We start from the raw sequence: 18,738 nt of genomic DNA on the forward strand, positions 1-18,738 counted from the left end.
CTGAAGAATAACTCCAGCCTTCTTGGTGCAGCCCGTTACTAGCAAATAACGAAGTCGTCAGAGTATTGAAGTGTGTGAGTTGGGATGGAGCCACTGTAACTTCTAAATTGAGAGTTGAGGTTCTGCAGTGTGGAGCTATTTTACAGTGGAACATGAAAACCCACCATAATATCTGACCCTTTATTAAAAACTCTCACTGAAACGCTCTGTTTTACCAGCGGGAGAACCGCACAACCGGCCCTCGCCTTTCTCAGTTCTTAAACCAGCACTGAAGAACCCATTCAGCTCATCGAGTGGAGGCTTCAGGAAGGCGCTGAAGAATACCTCCAGTCTCCTTGGTGTAGCCCGTTACTAGCAAATAACGGAAGGAAGACATTGCAGGGTTGTTGAGCAGAGAGTTCAAACAACAGAGGAAAACTAGGGAACGAATAGCTGGAAAAATCTCTCCACAGTAAAGTGGAAATGAGTAGACGGGGCTTTAAGAGTGCCGCAGCTTCTAAAGTAGAAGTATAAAGACAGAAATATAGGCATCCTACAGGCTTTTATGGATATTTAAAGCCGTGAGGTTAGAGGAACGGACCCATCCTCCATGTCGTAATCACTCAGCTGCTGACAGAATCTGTACAAACAAACACAAAGCCGGTCTGCGGATGGCCTTGCTTTGCTGATTTGTAAGACGCCGTAATGCTTTTTGTTTGGCTCCCGAGTCAAGAATGGCTTTGCGACTGGAGTCATTGTCTATCAGGCCGCTGTCAGACACTTTGGTACAGAAGCTCGGGAGTGACCTTGCGTGTGTTTACGCCTTCAAAATGCTGTCTGCCTTGTGTGTTCTGCTTTGAGACACGGCTGTAATTGAATTATCACACTAGTGAATAGCGGCTATTCATAGGTATTGTCTGCCGTCCTGTGGCGGACAAACCTTCACTGGAATCAATACCTCAGCACATCTTTCACTTTCAGAGACTCGCCACGGTGTCTCTAAAAAACTTGAATACCATTTAGGAGAGTGGAAAATAAGCCAGCATTGCTTATTTAACCTTTAGATTAGGTTTTGGACGGTAGAGTGTTTTGCCGGGATTTCTTTCTTTTTAGGACGGCTGGTAGCCCCTTCTACGTTACCAGTGTTGCTGTGCCTACCGACAAAGACAGAAAGCCTAAGAGTAGTATTGAGTATCATAAAACCTTCGTTCATTTTTAAATAAAAAATAATAATAATATATTTAATACAATTTGAACAGACACTATTTTAAATGATTGGTTTATTTATATTTATATTATAAAGGACACGCAGAAAAACTGTAGGCTAGTTGGTTCTCACTTCCAGACAGTTGCAAGACTTTTCACTAGGCATCATTTATGTTTTTGCTGGGTGGTTGCCCCAGATGGTTGTTACGGTATGCCAGCTGATTGCTGCAGGGTTGTTAGGTGGTTGAATATAGTATCCATCCAAATTCATTTACATTTACATTTAAGGCATTTAGCAGACGCTCTTCTCCAGAGCGACTTACAATGGCCACCCAGCCCGACCTGCTGGAAGATTGCCAGCTGAAGTCCCCTCTACCTGCGTCAGACCAGCTGCCACCTACCAGTCCGATCATCAGGCCCTGTGCCCACCAACACCACCCATACCAGACCAGCGGCACATCCTCCTACCACTGCTACCTGTTTAATGACCATGTTCAAACCTAAATGGACTCTTAACTATCTGCCACTATTAATATCACCACTATTAATTATCTGTTGTATCTGGTTTGGTCATTTTTATCAATAATTTATCAATAGTTCTGACCAGAGAAGGACGGGTCGGGTCCCTCTTGTGAGTCTTGGTTCCTCCAGCTCTGAGGAAGTTTTTCCTTGCCACTGTTGCCATTGGCGGGTCTTTGATCCTTCATGTCTTACGTTATTTTTTTTTTGTCTTTGTCTTTTACTAATTACCAATTATGTAAAGCTGCTTTGTGACGACAACAGTTGTGAAAAGCTATACAAATAAATTTGACTTGACTTGACCTCAAGCAATTAGGCTGCTTAACAAACAATAGCGCAGTGGATCGGTCCAAAGTCCTCAAGCTATCACACCTCCACCCTTTACAAACACACCCTGCACCCTGCACTTACTACTGGAACTCCAATGCTCAGTCACATTACACTTGAATTCACACCCATCCAGGAAACAGTCGGATTAGATCATACCTGTACATTTAAACTGCTTTAAACCAGTGCAATAGTGTGAACTGAGAGTACGTACAGTGTGTATAAGTAAAGTATGTAAGCTAATATGTAAATACTCAGCATTTCTATTTTGTAAATATCTGTTTCCTTTACGATGCACCCACGTTTTTCCACTCACCTTTACACCTGTGTAATGTGACATTAAACCTTTTTTCTACAGATCAAACACTCGACCTTCATGTCTATTAGCGTCTTTATTCAAGGGAGCGCTTTCAATACAACCACCAGCGACCTTTTCAGCTTACACAAGCAGCACTTTAAGTATGAAGATATTCCTCAATATAACTCAAGTCTGCTATGAGTAGATGCTGGAAGACTAGGAGCTATTCACTGCTCCTCACTGCAATATCAATGAGCATCTTCACATCTGAGAACTGTAAGAGTGAACGGCACATTAAAAAAACAAACGACGGGAAGCAAGCGGCTGCCAGTTACATCCTAATGTAGCTGTAGCTCATCTGCGCCGGCCGCTCGGCCTGTTTTTATTACAGGGGAAAGGGGGCTGCACTTCCCAACACCATCACTGTATTTTAGCCAGACAAGTTGCCGTTTCTTTTTTTTTGCCTTTTTAAATAAGAGACGCAGAGCAGCTCTGGTTTCACAGGCTCCCACCACCGAGGATAGTGGGATAATGTAGGCTCTCGGTGGAGGAAGAAAGGCCTGAAAGCATACTAAAGCATAACCGTACGTAAGAATAGAGTTTTGTTTAACAGCCAGTTTGAAGGATTGTTAACGGTGTAACAGGCCATATTTAAGGCTTTAAGTTGAAGTGTGTTATTATAGAGCCTGATTATCCTTTAATAACTACTTACTAACATACACCTCAATTGGAATAGACTAGTCCGAATGAGGCTATTACTAATACGAGTTACGTTTGCAACATGACTATGTCGTTGCTATGTGGTCACTAGAAGGGTGCTAGAGTGTTGCCAAGTGGTTGCTGTTGTACCCTACAGGGTTGGTTGGGTGTTACTAGTGTACTTGTAGCCATTGTGTAAGGTGGGGCCTCCATGAGCATTAATGCGTCTATGGCGTCCATGACCCTGTGGCCGGTTCAATGATTGTCCTTTGTTGGACCACTTCTTGTAGGTACTGACCACTGCATACCATGAACACCCCACACCCAGCCCTGCCTGACGACCCAGTCGTCTAGAACAAGGTCGTCTAGATTCGAGGAAGCCAAGGAGGATTATTAAGGACTCCACCCACCCAAGCCACTGACTGTTACAGCTTACAGCTGCCCAGAGGCAGGAGGTACAAGAGGAAGCATGAAGACCAGAATCAGTCAGTTCAGAGGCAGTTCCTACCCTCATGGCCACCCAGCCCGGAGGTGGGTAATCCTCCGTCGGCTTCCTTCACCAGCACCTTGTCGCTTGAAGCCGTGCCATCTGCTTTGGAATTCAAGTTGATCATTTATTAATAATCCGAATAACAGCTCCATTAGAATAAAATACGCCCGGTCGGACTGGAGTAGTCCGATTGAGGCCATTCCGAACACATCTTTACAGGTGGGTAAACATTGAAATAATCCATTAAATAGAAGATTAACAGCCTTGTTAACACCTGGATCCGATTACATTCCCAATCGGAAAGTTTAAGTGCGTTCTCCGCATGGGCAAAAAAACACATTACCCAGGGCTCTTAGGGTACAAGTCCACTGCAGACGGCACAGAATCCGGAAGCCGGACACTTCACTTCCTTCACCAGCACCTCGTCGCTTGAAGTGGAAGCCTGCAGTGGAATTCAGCCAGATCATTTATTAATAATCTGACTAACAGCTCCATTAGAATGGAATTTGTCCTTGTACACACCTCAGTCGGAACAGACCAGTCCGATTAAGGCCATTCTGAACGCAGCTCTACATTTCAATCTGACGGACGGATTGAAGGAGGTGGGTAATGATTTCAATAATCAGTTAAATAGAAGATTTACAGCCATGTAAACACCTGGATCCGATTACACTCCCAATCGAAAGTGCAGGGCAACGGCAGCATGCATTATTATTAGCATATTATAATATTATTTACTAGGAACATACCAGGAACACCCCACAAGACCTGCCTGATGTTTCGGAGATGTTCTGACCCAGTCAGTCGTCTAGAACCTCACAGTTTGGGTTCTACACTTACATTTACAGTATTTAGTAGACGCTAAACGCTAAATCTTCTCCAAAGCGACTTGCAGAAGTGCTTCACTGTTTACTCAAGAAGAACCTCAGCTAGTTTAAATAGACTAAAATTTAAAGATCCTCTAATCTTAGACTCTACTAAACACAAGTCAATATGGAGACCATAGTACTCTTCTCTTCGCCTGAGTACTCTCAGAAGAGGAGGGTCTTCAGTCTGAGTTTGAAGACAGCGAATGTTTGACTCTGCTGTTCGGACACCCAGGGGAAGTTCGTTGCACAGCTTCGGTGCAGGACAGAAAAAAAGTCTGGATGCTCGTCTTCCGTGGATCTTAAAGGAGCCGTACTTGAAGCTGGAAGGGCTCTTGGTGCAGATCCTGGTGCAGTACTGCCTCTGACAAGGTTCTTCAGGTTCTTACGCTTGTCTTTTTCTCCTGCTTCAACACCTTCATCACTTTCAAGACCTGACTGCTCACCTGCTGCCTGATATGTAAATACCACACCTTGACAGAAGCCACAGGGGTCCCCTCATCTGACAGTGGTTTTAATGTCATGGCAAGCATATCTGCTTGTTTCATTGAGCTATATCATTGGGTTACCAACGATCCATGATCTAAACGATCCAAAGAACCAACGACCTATGGACACTGACGTGTAGCCAGGAACGTCCAGCTAACTGAGGCTCAAATCACACCTGTTTAGAGGATAAAGCCTCATATCTGAGTCGAGGGAACGGCCTTAGGAGTGATTTCCACTGTTTTCAGCCTCATTCAGTGGACTGGCTCATCCAGCTCATACTTAGCATGTCCCTGAACTCACAGCTACTGTGGGCTTGTTTTTTTCCCCACCCCTCTGTAAGATTCTACTCCATCGCTGACTTGACTCGTCAGCTCTGGACTCTATTTGGGTTAATCTGCCAGGGAGATTCTAAAGACCTGGGCCTGAAGAACTTGACTCGTTTTATAAGTGTAGTGGAACAAAGAACAGAACCCCGAAATTGAATTGTGGTCCCTGCTCAGACACAGGAAGCACACCCGGCCCACCGGCCCAAAGCACAAAAGCCCTCCAGCATGATCACGCCGGCAAGACGAGGCTTTCAGCTCGTGTCTACATGCTTCAGTTCCCAGCCAGTCCTTACCTATTGTTCTCAACTCACAGTGACAGCGTCAAAGCAACAGGGATAGCAGAGGAGAGAGCCTGACAATTCACCCCCCCCCCTCCATCCCACCTCCAACCACCACCACCACCACCACCTCCCTCCCTCCTTTACTCCCTCCCTCCGCACAAATGTCATAATGTCACGTCTCGCTGATATTTCATGATTTCAAAAGAGACAAATATAGCCGAACCTGCGTACGGGGGCGCGGGATTACAGGAAGCTGATGGCCGCGAGGTGCGTTTGGGTATTAAAAATGGAAAGTCAATAAAGGCAGGCATTCGGAGTGAAATACTGCCGCCATGATGGGCCAATCTGCACGAGCGAAGCTTTCAGCAAAGCTAAGTGGTGCTGCAGATGTTCCTTCATGCTTGCTGGCTGTCCAACAAAGTGTGGCATTCAAGAAATGAGAACCAGCTGTTCCAAACGGAGTGATGATTCGGGGAAATTAACATCTAAAGCACCTGGATTTGTGGTTAACCCTTAGAAGATGCAGTTATGCATGTGGCATTTTGATAGGAAGGATTTCTGCCTGGTGGCTCAACGAGCCAAGCCGAGAGACTGTGTGAAAGTACAGCTTCCACACCTTTAGTTCACACATCTAATTTAGATTTGGATTTAGATGATAGGGGATGATATTTCAGTGTTTTTAGGAGTAACTCTGGATGATAAAAATACTAAAAATACATCTGATTACTAATATATCTGACTATTCACGATAATAACGATGTTTGAAGTTCGGAGGAACATTTGGAGCCCTAAGCGATCTTTTAGCAAACCGCCCACCCATGCAGTGCGCAGCTTGATTTAGGGGGCGTGTCGGTGTGTCTTTGCTATGGTAACGACAGGAAAAGTTTGCCTTGCTCAGCTCGAAACGTGCATAAGACATGTATTAAGTCTCTTAATGAATCATGGGTGTGTTTGTTTTGGGCGTAACGTGCAGTAATAAATAATCAGTGTGACACTTGCCGATCCCTTTAAGAGCCAGGTGCGGTCAGACTGACCTTGGCGGATTGCTATTTCAGTGGTGTAACGTGCCTGTGTTGACATTTCACTGCTAAGATAGCAATGAACATCTGACTGTTGACAAACGTCTGCCTAGGCTGTTTTCAGTCAGTGGAGCTCCTATGTTTTCTGTTGCAGAGATACACAGCAAAACACCAGAAATGGACCTGAACACACCGCATTTCAGGACCGCTGCGCCTATCGCAGCATATTTATATGCAATAAATTATAATTATTAATTAATAATGTAATTATTTTTAGGTTTTGCAGTTATACTAAGTTACATTATATAATATATATTAATATAAGCGATGCTATAGGTAATATATAAACTATATACTACAAGTTACTACTATAACTTGACACCTGGGCACATTCCCTCATTTGAATCTGTTATAACGTAACTCCATTTTGGGAGATGGCCCTAACGCCTCCTCCTCCTCCGCATGTTGTTAGCGCTGAGTGCTAATGGATTTGCAAATTGCTGGAATTCACAGAAATTACTGAAATCCAGACACTCAAACTAGTAGGAGCTCACTGAGGGGTAAAGTCACGATCTGAAAACAAGTGGGGAAAAAAACAAGCCCACAGTAGCTGTGAGTTTAGCGACATGCTACGTATGAGCTGGATGAGCCAGTCTACTGAATGAGGCTGAAAACGGTGGGAATCATTCCTAAGGCCATCCCCTTGACTCTGTGCTATCAGATATGAGGCTTTATCCTATAAACAGGTGTGATTTGAGCATCAGTTAGCTGGACGTTCCTGGCTACACGTCGGTGTCCATGGATCTTTGGTTCTTTGGTAAGGTGGACGGATCACTGTCGGGTCCAGCTGCCTTTAACTTGAGCGGATAGTCGCTGGTTTCAGTCCCGGTTTGGTCGTTTACCCTAATAAACTCTCAGTTCGACTAAAGGGGGTGTGTCCCGGCTGGAACATTAACTATGTAACTGTATAATTTTACTTTGGGTAAAAGTGCATCTAAACGGCAACACCTCCAAACGTCTAGGAGTTAATTCATAGTTTTAATCCTCAACAGCTCCTTCACTAAAGGACGACTAGTTCCCAGCTCAGGTCTGGGCCCTTATCTGGGAGCTCTTTCACTTTCTATTTAAACCCTCCTTGTTTGCTTTACCCACACCAATCTTACTCCGGAGTGCCAAGTCTGAGCCATTGCTCAGTGTGACATTAACATGAGGTAGATTGGAGTGAGACGATGTTTGGCGAGGGCTGCAAATATTGGCTTGCTGGGAAAAGGGAGAAGAGCTCTTCTAAAAAAATAAAATAAAAAAATAAGAGAAAGGAAAAAAAGAAAATCGAGCACTGCTTTCCGACGGCTTTTCCCGAAGGCAGCGTTTGGGCTGAACCAGGTGATTATCTCAGGACCGCTGACTAATCCATGAAGGAGAAGCAGGGAAAGAAAGCCCCCCGTTTGCATTAAGAGACCAAAAGTAATTGGAGTTTCCCCTCATTAGGAGTGGTCCGGCCCGATACCTGAGCAGCTTAACACGCCTTGCTCAACACGTCTTTAAGGCACGGATCACGCCTCGATACGTAGCCTTAATCCCCGAGATCTTCTTCGGACACTCGTGTGCTGAACCAGAGATTAGAGTTTCAGAAGATATTCACATCAGCCCAAATCAGAGGGACTCTGGTGTAATTATTAGAGCTGCTGCGATCAGTTGGCGTAGACGAGGACGTCGTAGATATTTGAAGCCGAAGCATCGCTTTTGGCCTCGTTACCAGTACGGAACTGCTCCAAGAGGTCACGGGGTTCTGGCGCCAGTCCGGTCGGCTCCACTCCAAGCTACGGTTCGAAAAGACAGTGGGGGCGGCAGTGGAGTTGGACAGAGTCGGTTGCCAAACAGCGCCTGAAGAGTGAACAAACAGACGCTACTGCGGACGACGGACCACCAGAACCCCTCGAACCACCGTAACTGCATACATACTGCAACAGACAGCGTGGAGTCGGACACAGCAGAATGCAATCAAATCCTGCTCGCAGCAATGTTCCCACACCTAGCACAAAAAAATTGCCAAAAGTTTGCGGACACCCTTTCTAATAAAAGCATGGGACTCTCTCTGGAGCAGGTAAACAAACATGAACCTCTAGGCACCATGCTGTCTAATGCCAGGCGTGGGCTTAGAGGGGTATATGGTGCTCTATCCAATACTTTTGGGATGAGTTTGGGTGGTGATCATCCAACATCCTGACCCTCACCAACACTGGTTTTGTTGCTGAATGCAGTCAAATCCTCACAGCAATGCTCGCTCTACAACAACAGAGACAGATACTCCTACAAAAGCAGGAGAAAATTTTATCTTGATTTCAGAAGAAACCATGAATGAGGTGTCCCAATACTTTTGTCCTTTTACCGTGCATGTATGTTGTTTAATTATATTAAACAGGAACAGTCAGAACTTGGAAAAATGAACAAATACATCATAAACAGACTTCAGCTGAGAACACAGAGACTTTACAGAATAGCCAGGGCACAGCAACCGCATCCACTGCATAGCAACAAGTAGCTAATTTAATATTAGCCCATTAGCACTTATTTAATTAGCTTATTTTTAGCCAATTGTTTGATTCATTTTTTCACGTTTGAAAACAGTCAGATTTTCACAGCCCTTTTAGAAGCAGCACTCTTGTTCCCCCGAAGCAGCAGGAGACATATGGTCCCCCCTCAAGTGAGCTACATCGGTCTTTTGCCTCCAGAGCTCCTCACCTCTGCCCCGAAACCGCCTCCGAACATTCCATACCCAACATCTGCTCCTCAGCAGAGAAATCGATGAGCGCCGTACAGCCGCGGCTCTGCCGCCTTCGTCTCAAGGCCCTCTTAAACAGCCGTGACCTTTGCTGGTCCAGGGCTCTCTCTTTCCCTGTGGCTTGGCGGGATTTTCCTGGGATCTAATTAGCCTCGGGGGCCCCTGCTGTGGCTGGTGTACCTGCGCGGGCTCATGCCTTATTCAGCAGCCCAGCCTGCTCGACTCCTCTCCAGCTCTTACTCGGAGGTTCAAAGTTCAAATGTCAATCAAGCAGGGCAGGTCTGGGCCGTCCCGCAGGGGGAAGAGGGGGGGGGGGCATTGCCCAATCGTGCAAATTGGATGCTTATAGTTGCTTGGTCGGCCCGAACTACCACGTCAGAGCAGAGCATCTCCGCTGTCAGTGCATTAAACACCTGGAGATGATTCAGCAGACGGAGACGAGGAGCAGACAGTGTTTAACATGAGTTGAGCTCCAGCTCTGGACGGCTACGGCGCTTCGCAGTGCCGCACACCTGATTAAACCCGTCAGCTAATTATCAAGTCCTTCTTGAAGCAAATGAGGGAGATCATTAAAGCGAGCAGCAGCAGCAGGACTGGAGTTGGACACCTCTGGTTCAGGAGACGGAGGTAAAGCTCTGAAGTCCAGAGTTATTAGTGCATTTTTAGGGGAGTGTAATGATTGGCCAAGTCCAGCGTTAGACTGGATGCATAACAGCGGGGTCTCGAAATTAGAAGCACTGAAAAACGGCCTGAAGTTAACATGATCGATGCACCAGACACAGGCTACTGTGCTGCACCAGAGCTGATACACTTCCAGGGAGGGTGCTTTTCAAGGTAAAGACGGGTGGGGTGCTACTGGTGGGGTCAGTTTCACGGTGGGGTTGGGTGGGATCCACTCACCGTTATACGGCAGTATACAGTATGGGCCCCCTGGGGGGCGACGTTTACGCTGCTTCTGTACGACTTCATCCCGCCTTATTTGACCCCTCTGGAGCCCGTAAGGGCGTTTTCTCCATTTTTACAGATCTTAAAAACGCCTGATAAGATAATACCCACATGTTTTATAGCCCAGTGTTCAGAACAGCCTCTGCGCTCCTTAATGAGACCTCATGTGACCCGAGAGCACCTAAACCTGACCCTAAGGTCCGAGTTTAGAGAGAGTCTTCCTGTGAAAACGTTCCTTTACTCATGAGGATGAATTGTTCTGAAGCGGGTTTCCCCGAGTACCAGCTTCTAAATACATTCAGTAAGAGGCAGGAGGCGGGGGCAGGAGGCGGAGGCAGGAGGCGGGGGCAGGAGGCGGGAGGCGGGTTTCTGAGTGGCCATTGGTCAACCTAATGATGAGCGCTGCGTTTGCTCCTCTGACTCCCAGGTGAACCGAACTGAGAGGCCTGTGTTGAATGGTCCACGGTACCGTTCTCAGCTGTGCAGTATTTTATTACTGTATTACTGAAATGTAATTACGTAATTACACAGCAGCTAGAGAGAGAGAGAAGCTAGAGAGAGAGAGACAGAGAGAGAGAAAGAAGCTAGAGAGAGAGAGAAGCTAGAGAGAGAGAGGGAGAGAGAGAGAGAGAAGCTAGAGAGAGAGAGGGAGAGAGAATCTAGAGAGAGAGAGAGACAGAGAGAGAGAGAGAAAGAAGCTAGAGAGAGAGAGGGAGAGAGAATCTAGAGAGAGAGAGAGACAGAGAGAGAGAGAGAGAAGCTAGAGAGAGAGAGGGAGAGAGAGAGAGAGAGAAAGAAAGAGAGAGAAGCTAGAGAGAGAGAGAGAGAGACAGAGAGAGAGAGGGAGAGAGAGAGAGAGAGAGAGAGAGAGAGAGAAGCTAGAGAGAGAGAGAAGCTAGAGAGAGAGAGGGAGAGAGAATCTAGAGAGAGAGAGAGAGAGACAGAGAGAGAGAGAGAGAAAGAAGCTAGAGAGAGAAGCTAGAGAGAGAGAGGGAGAGAGAGAGAGAGAGAGAAAGAAAGAGAGAGAAGCTAGAGAGAGAGAGAGAGACAGAGAGAGAGAGAGAGAGAAGCTAGAGAGAGAGAGGGAGAGAGAGAGAGAGAGAGAGAGAGAGAGAGAGAGAAGCTAGAGAGAGAGAGAGAAGCTAGAGAGAGAGAGGGAGAGAGAGAGAGAGAGAGAGAGAGAGAGAGAGAGAGAGAGAGAAGCTAGAGAGAGAGAGAGAAGCTAGAGAGAGAGAGACAGAGAGAGAGAGACAGAGAGAGAGAGAAGCTAGAGAGAGAGAGAAGCTAGAGAGAGAGAGGGAGAGAGAGAGAGAGAGAGAGAGAGAGAGAGAGAGAAGCTAGAGAGAGAGAGAAGCTAGAGAGAGAGAGGGAGAGAGAGAGAGAGAGAGAGAGAGAGAGAGAGAGAAGCTAGAGAGAGAGAGAGAAGCTAGAGAGAGAGAGGGAAGCTAGAGAGAGAGAGAGAGAGAGAAGCTAGAGAGAGAGAGAGGGAGAGAGAGAGAGAAGCTAGATAGAGGGAGAGAGAGAAGCTAAAGAGAGAGAGAGAGAGAAGCTAAAGAGAGACAGAGAAAGAAAGTAGCTAGAGAGAGAGAGGGAGAGAGAGAGAGAGAGAGACTGAAAAAGAGCAAAGAGAAAGAATAGAGAGAAATAAATGGAGGGAGAGAAATTAAGAGAAAGGACAAAGGGGGAGAGAGAGAGAGAGCGAGGGGGAGCAGCTAGAGAGAGCGAGGGGGGGGTTAGTGTGTGTGTGTGTGTGTGAGGCTGTGGTCACAGTGCACTGTCCTCTCTGGGAGGGGAAAGAGAGAAGGGAGGGAGGGAGGAGGGAGGGAGGGAGGGAGGGAGGAGGGAGAAGGGAGGGAGGGAGGGAGAAGGGAGGGAGGGAGGGAGAAGGGAGGGAGGGAGGGAGGGAGTGACAGTAGGGGATTGATTGTGACACCACCCATACATTAACTTCATTACCTCACTCAGGAGCCAGCTTGTGGCTTTGTATGCAACTTTTCAGAAGTAAGCCAGTTTGTCTGGGATTAAATGTCAGGCTAATGGCCGTGCCCAGGGGAGCCCGATGATTTGTCTCTGCTGCCACCCGACCAGAGAGAAAGGACTAAAAAATAATAAAAAAAAAAACAAAACAAATGGATGCCCTCTCATCTATAATTAATCATTTTAATGGACCTGAAATCACGAACATCTTCACTTCCCTCTAAGTAACCAGCTTTAGATTTTAACTTGGCCGAAAAACACTGACGCTCCGGAGCCAGAATAATGAACTTATACCCTCGGAATATATCATGGTTTTAACAAGGAGCGGAGATCAATAATGATAATAAGCCCTGCTATTGCCTGCCCACAGGCCCATCTGATGCAATGCATTTGCATCAGAGCCTCATTGATTGCGAATCGCGGGAGATGGAAAACATATCTGAGGTCTTTTACTACAGCTGATTAGCCCTGATCTGAGAACCAGACACATTTATCCCATTCACGTGTCCACTTAGCACCGGCCCTGCGATTAGACCCGGAAGAAACCAGGCCTCCCTTCTCCTCGCGCGGCCCGGACCGGCTACTCCTCAGCCGGGTCACTGTACTCCGCCTCTGACTCGCCTGCGGGGTCGGGGCGTGAGCACATTTCCACGCTCCACGGTTAAAGCGCTCGATAAAAGAGCGGACCAGGAACTGACCTAGAACGGTCAGGCGAGCGGGCCGTGACCTGATGGCGGCTTGGATGCCCTGACACTCGAAGCTTCCGTCATCGCCCGGTTCGGTCCTTTGGATCAGGAGGTGGTACTCGCCTTTACTGTGGTCCCCGATGACATCGTAGCGGGGGTGACCTGCAAAAGAAGAGACAACAAGGGACGGGTTTTCAACTACGGTCAAAAATTGACAATCGATTAAAGTTTGAGACAAGAAAAACAAACAAACAAACAAACAAACAAACAAATAAATAAATAAATAAATATTTTTTTTCAATAATCTAGAGCTGCTCACTTTGCTAAAATATCAGCAAATGTATGCCCTGTATGAATGTGGCCCCTGGGAACCTACATTTTCTCTATAATGAAGCTAATCTGGCTCCGGAGGGCCCCTCCCTCCACCCAGTGTAAGTATGCCTATGGGATATAGGCATATATCCCAAATATCCCAAAGGTCCCAGTATTTGTCCACAGCGTTGCAGACTAGCTGTCCTCAGCCTGGAGGTGCAACAGGGTTCTCCCTGAAAGGAACACAGGCTTATTTTATGTGAGTGTTAGCTTTAACACCGTACTTGGTTAGTAAATGCTAAATGCTAAATGCTAACTGCTAATGTTTCTCAGGCCTCCCACAGAAGGGTTACGGCGGTCATTCTCGAATGTTGAATGTCACTTTTCCTCCGTGATCTGGTGGACGGATTCACAGGCCTGCCGTCGTATGGGGTTGTGTACGCCGCTGTAGCTACAGCACGGTCACCCACACGGTCCTGATCAGGCTGGGAACCTGAATTAGGCTTTTATTTTGATTTAGGTTCATGATCAGCTTCAGTCTTCAGAGTCTCCGAGAACTCAGGACCTCTACAACGCTCCCGCAGATACCCACTCTATTCACTCTGCGCTACAACTGGCAGCCAGGAACAGCTCAGGTTTAGCATTCCTCGCGTTCGGTTTGGGCTTCATCCAAGGCAGCTGGCACTTTGTGAAATGATTAAAAAGAAGGAAAAAGAGCTACTAGCTGCAGCCAGGACAGAAGGAAAAAGGAGTAAGAGGTGTAAACGGCTGGGGTCCACAGAGGTCAAGGCGGAGGTGGAGCAGCCCGAGTGGGAGTCGAGCGGTGGGGTGAATCCACTGTGAGCACATCTGACATGTATGACAGGAGGACACGGACCTGACAGAGGACTCAGGAGGCCGAGTTTACGGTCACTGAGGATTAGAGCGCAGCTCTGCTGGAGCTGGAGCTAGATCGGTTTTACCGGAGGAGGTTCTGTAATTGCAGGGATTTGAAACCGGTATGAATCTGTGTGGAGTTTTTTTTTTTTAGGCTTAACAGTAACGATTGTGGAGTGACTGCAATCCAGTATGAATCTGCAGTGCATGCAGGGTTTAATAGCCCATTATTAATAATTGTAAAAATGACTGTAATCCAGTATGAATCTGCAGTGCATGCAGGGTTTAATAGCCAGTCATTAATAATTGTGAAAATGACTGTAATCCAGTATGAATCTGCAGTGCATGCAGGGTTTAATAGCCCATTATTAATAATTGTAAAAATGACTGTAATCCAGTATGAATCTGCAGTGCATGCAGGGTTTAATAGCCAGTCATTAATAATTGTGAAAATGACTGTAATCCAGTATGAATCTGCAGTGCATGCAGGGTTTAATAGCCCATTATTAATAATTGTGGAGTGACTGTAATCCAGTATGAATCTGCAGTGCATGCAGGGTTTAATAGCCAGTCATTAATAACTGTGAAAATGACTGTAATCCAGTATGAATCTGCAGTGCATGCAGGGTTTAATAGCCCATTATTAATAATTGTGAAAATGACTGTAATCCAGTATGAATCTGCAGTGCATGCAGGGTTTAATAGCCAGTCATTAATTATTGTGAAAATGACTAATCCAGTATGAATCTGCAGTGCATGCAGGGTTTAATAGCCCATTATTAATAATTGTGGAGTGACTGTAATCCAGTATGAATTTGCAGTGCATGCAGGGTTTAATAGCCAGTAACTTTGCCATCAGCAGCCGAAGTCAGAGGGAGCACAATTGGCCTTGCTCTTTCTCAGGGGTGAGTCGACGGCACTTCCTCCCTGTATCACTCCTGACAGTTGTGATGCGGGTCAGCACAGGCCTCTGTTAGCTCAGAATCAGAATCAGAATCAGAATCAGAATCTCTTTATTTCACCAAGTATGTTACCCATACAAGGAATTTGTCTTGGTGAGAGCAACACGTATGACAAGTAACAAAGAAACACAGAACACAGTCTTAAACTAAAGGAAAATTACACTAAACAATAAATAGGGTAGGGGATAAATTAAAAAAAGTAGAAAGTACTAAAGGTAATAAAGGTAATAAAGAGCTGAAAGATGTATTTACAGAAAAGAAAAGAACATCTTTTAGCTGCTGTATCGGCTCCGAGCGCGCTAGGCTACCTAGCGATGCTGCATCAGCGACAGTTGGAAAAGCGAGTTCGTTGGCAATGCAGTCCTCATCAATCTGACGGGGAGTCTTACAAACACAGACAGCCTCAGAACTTCTCCGACAGTCTCTTCTACAGTCCGTGGAGCGGAGGTCCCTCTCTTTTTTAATCAGACGTTTCTCCTTTTTGTTCCTGGAGCGCCTCTCGCAGTTTAAGGCCCTGTTTTATTTAACAAAAACACTTTTATTAGAGCCGCTGATGTGGAGAATCATCTGCACGCACCCATGATATATTCTTTTTAATATTCTTTACTGAACAGCTTAAAACAATGGCTGTCATTTACAAGGGAGGAGGAGGTGGAGGAGGTGGGGGGGAGGGGGTGTGCAAGTGAGACGGACCTACTGAATTTAATGAGTCCTGCAAAAATGGCTTTCGGGTTGATGTTAGAGCAGCAGAGCCGACGAGTGGGAGCGGGGACAATGATTTATTTCCACATAGAGGAGTGTGGGCATCTCATTGGCACATCAATGGAGAGAAACAGGGATGAACCTTGGCTGAGTGAAGGCTGATCAAAGCAATAAAGGGATGAATGAGGGGGCTAAAAGAATAAAGAAGAAATAAAGAGAGGAATGCATCGAGTGGCGCCGCAATCAATTCGGCCCACGTTTACTCTATTTATTTATTTATTTATTTATTTAATTATTTATTTATTATTTCTCTCTCTTTTTTTTCAGAGGCTTTATGAGTAGAACTCACTGAAGCTTGAAAAACACACGATTGCAAACTCTCCTATGGTGTCGTTTAGTTGAGCAGAGCACAGCCGACCTGACTCGAATCTAATCCAGTATGAATCCGATCTGGATGTTTTGGAGTTTTCACGGTCTGACAGTAATAAAGGCCTTCCGTAATTGGTCGATCCCAAAGATTCACCCAGTGAGAACTGATATAAAATAAAAAAATGATGGGAAAAACAACAACTAGCCGTCTATTTCTCGTACAGTTGACCCAAAACATACCCAGTTACTCATATTTTCACGTAACGGTACTACGGTATACCGTGAAATGTAAAAATTTTGACGTTAGTTTGAAAACAGGGCGCTGTTTCACAATTACGACGCCTGATGTGTCAAATTTCACGGCCAAATAAGCTCAATAGTGATAGTGAATGTATAGCTAGTATAGGGAGTTAGTAGATAGATAGCTAAACGACAACTGACCCGGCTGCTTCATCTTCGTCATCTTCGCTTAATTTTTCCGACTTTCGTCCATTTCGTCGTTTTCCCACCATCAATGCCCCCGACACTCGGAAGGTACGGACTTCCCACCCGTCTAGCATCAAGCACTAAAATCGGCTCATTCCCCATGTGCATTTAAGAGATCCACAGGATGGGGGCGCTCACTGATCGGTGAGGTCACGCTCTCCCAAATGTTTGGGAAAAACCCAACAAGCCCACCGTAGTAGTGAGCTACCACGAACCACGGCCCACCTCACTGAGCCAAACAGTTGGTCCACGCTTTCTCAGCCAAGCCCCGCCCACAGCATTCACAGCCAGAACGATTCGTTCCAACTCTCTTCACTTCGCCGTTGATCGGCCACAGAAAAAAAACACTGTTTATCCCACAGCAGAGGCACGCAAGAGTGCTCTCCGAGCTCCCGTCAGCCATCAAGCATCTACTGATGTCTGTTTAAGCGTCAGCCCGCTTCTGTCTTCAGTAGCGCAGCCAGCTCCAGCCATTATACTGCAATCCGATGAAACCCCTGACTCCCTGGATACCTTCGCAGGCCGGAGTGAGACGGAGTGAATGTAATGGGACAGCGGAGCCCTTAGAGGCTCAATTAAAGAGCTCTGTCCATGACTAAACGCTGCCTGAGGCTGGAGCTAAAAAAGACAAACTTCCAGGGAAACCAATGTATAAACTGACGCTCATTCCATCATCAAGAGCACCCTTTAAATCCGGGGCCTCGCCGGTGTGCAGGCGGGCAGTTAGCCGGCTGGAGACATTTAGTTAGTGTGTAGCTAGCTAGATGACCACTGACCTGACTGCATCTTCTTCATCATCACCTCCACCCCCCCAACCACCTTCGGGAAGTGACGTTCAAGATTGCGCAATCGATCCACGGTTCGCAGGAAAGCCTTCTGTGCGAAAGCGAGCCAGTGTTAATGAGCCCCTCCCCCAAACTCTCAGGCCTGAAACACTCCGAGATCTCATATTAGACTGAGACGTTGAGGCCTCTGTGTGTGTGTGTGTGTGTGTGTGATTCCATTTGCTGTTAAATACGTGCTTTCTGCTTTTGTCAGATGCTGAGAAATCAATAGCTCGTACTTCGTTCTGACGAGAGACGGGAATAAACGAAGGCTCGGAGCCGGTCAGCCTGAGCGTTAAAGCTCGCCGTGTGAACCGCATCTGAAGCTAACCCTGAACGTGAGGCTAACTATAAGCCTTCTTCTCGAACGTAAGAGCGTAAGAGCTAACTGTGGGCGAGAGCTGTGCTCCAGCAGCAGGGGCGGTGGCAGGGGCGGTGGCAGCGGCGGCGGCACCTCCGCGCTGAACGAAACCTTGCTCTGGGCGCTTCTTAAAAGAGCCTGGGCTGCTCTATTAAAAAAACGGATCTTAAACAGCTTGACCTCGGTGACCTTGTTCGAAACAGCAGGCCTGCGTTAGGACGACGGTAATAAACGAGCTGCAAGTGACGATATGATTACGTAATGCGTAATGAAGTTGGAGAATAATGCACAGCGCTCGTTGGGGAGCGTATTTAAAGAATTAAGGGGAATATATTGCTATGTTGACGTTCTACAGTTTGGAGCTGTAAATCATGCATTTTGCATTCATTAGAGCTGCAATGCAGTTCAACTAAAAGCTCCATCTGGAGGGAGATAAATTTCCATCGCCAGTGTCTCTACTGATGAGCCAAACCAGTAAAGTGGAATATATCCAAAAATAAATGACACAAAAGATTCATTTCTAAGCCCAGATTTAAGATTAGGAAGACCAATCCATCAAACTCACTCCAATCTCCAAATATGCAGCTCATCCTCCCGCAATTTCATTACCTTCAAACTTTAAACCAGAGCTGGGCGATATGGTAATTTGTATTTTATCACGATATTTAAAGACAACGATATTTACCGCAGTATTCCGATTTGTAGACTAAAGCAGTTCCTTCGTCAATTAAGACTACAGCTTTAGTCGGCAAATCATCGTCTGCACCACATTGCCGGCTCGGACGTAAGAAAAAGTGTTGGGACTAGCTACAGCAAATGAGATCGCAAGACAACGTGTTTTTTAGCGTTTTTCTGGATCGGGTTGGGCGATATCAACTTCCCTCCCCCTCCTCCCCCGAGAGAACTTTTGGGGAGTGGATATCACCCAACCCGATCCGGAAGCGCTAAAAACATGCA

At 46.3% G+C, this 18,738-nt stretch overlaps 1 protein-coding gene across 1 annotated transcript in view; it reads right to left on the reverse strand.

Moving 5' to 3' along the window:
* The window catches only part of kirrel3a (kirre like nephrin family adhesion molecule 3a), a 194,297-nt gene that overhangs the window by 57,684 nt on the left and 117,875 nt on the right, over nucleotides 1-18,738 (reverse strand). Inside the window, exon 3 of the mRNA XM_072659119.1 lies at nucleotides 12,902-13,051. Within this exon, the coding sequence (XP_072515220.1) occupies nucleotides 12,902-13,051 (150 nt within the window). The remainder of the gene's footprint in view (nucleotides 1-12,901; nucleotides 13,052-18,738) is intronic.

The sequence above is a fragment of the Salminus brasiliensis genome, chromosome 16 (genome assembly GCF_030463535.1).
Source record: "Salminus brasiliensis chromosome 16, fSalBra1.hap2, whole genome shotgun sequence".
In the NCBI taxonomy this organism is placed as follows: domain Eukaryota; kingdom Metazoa; phylum Chordata; class Actinopteri; order Characiformes; family Bryconidae; genus Salminus; species Salminus brasiliensis.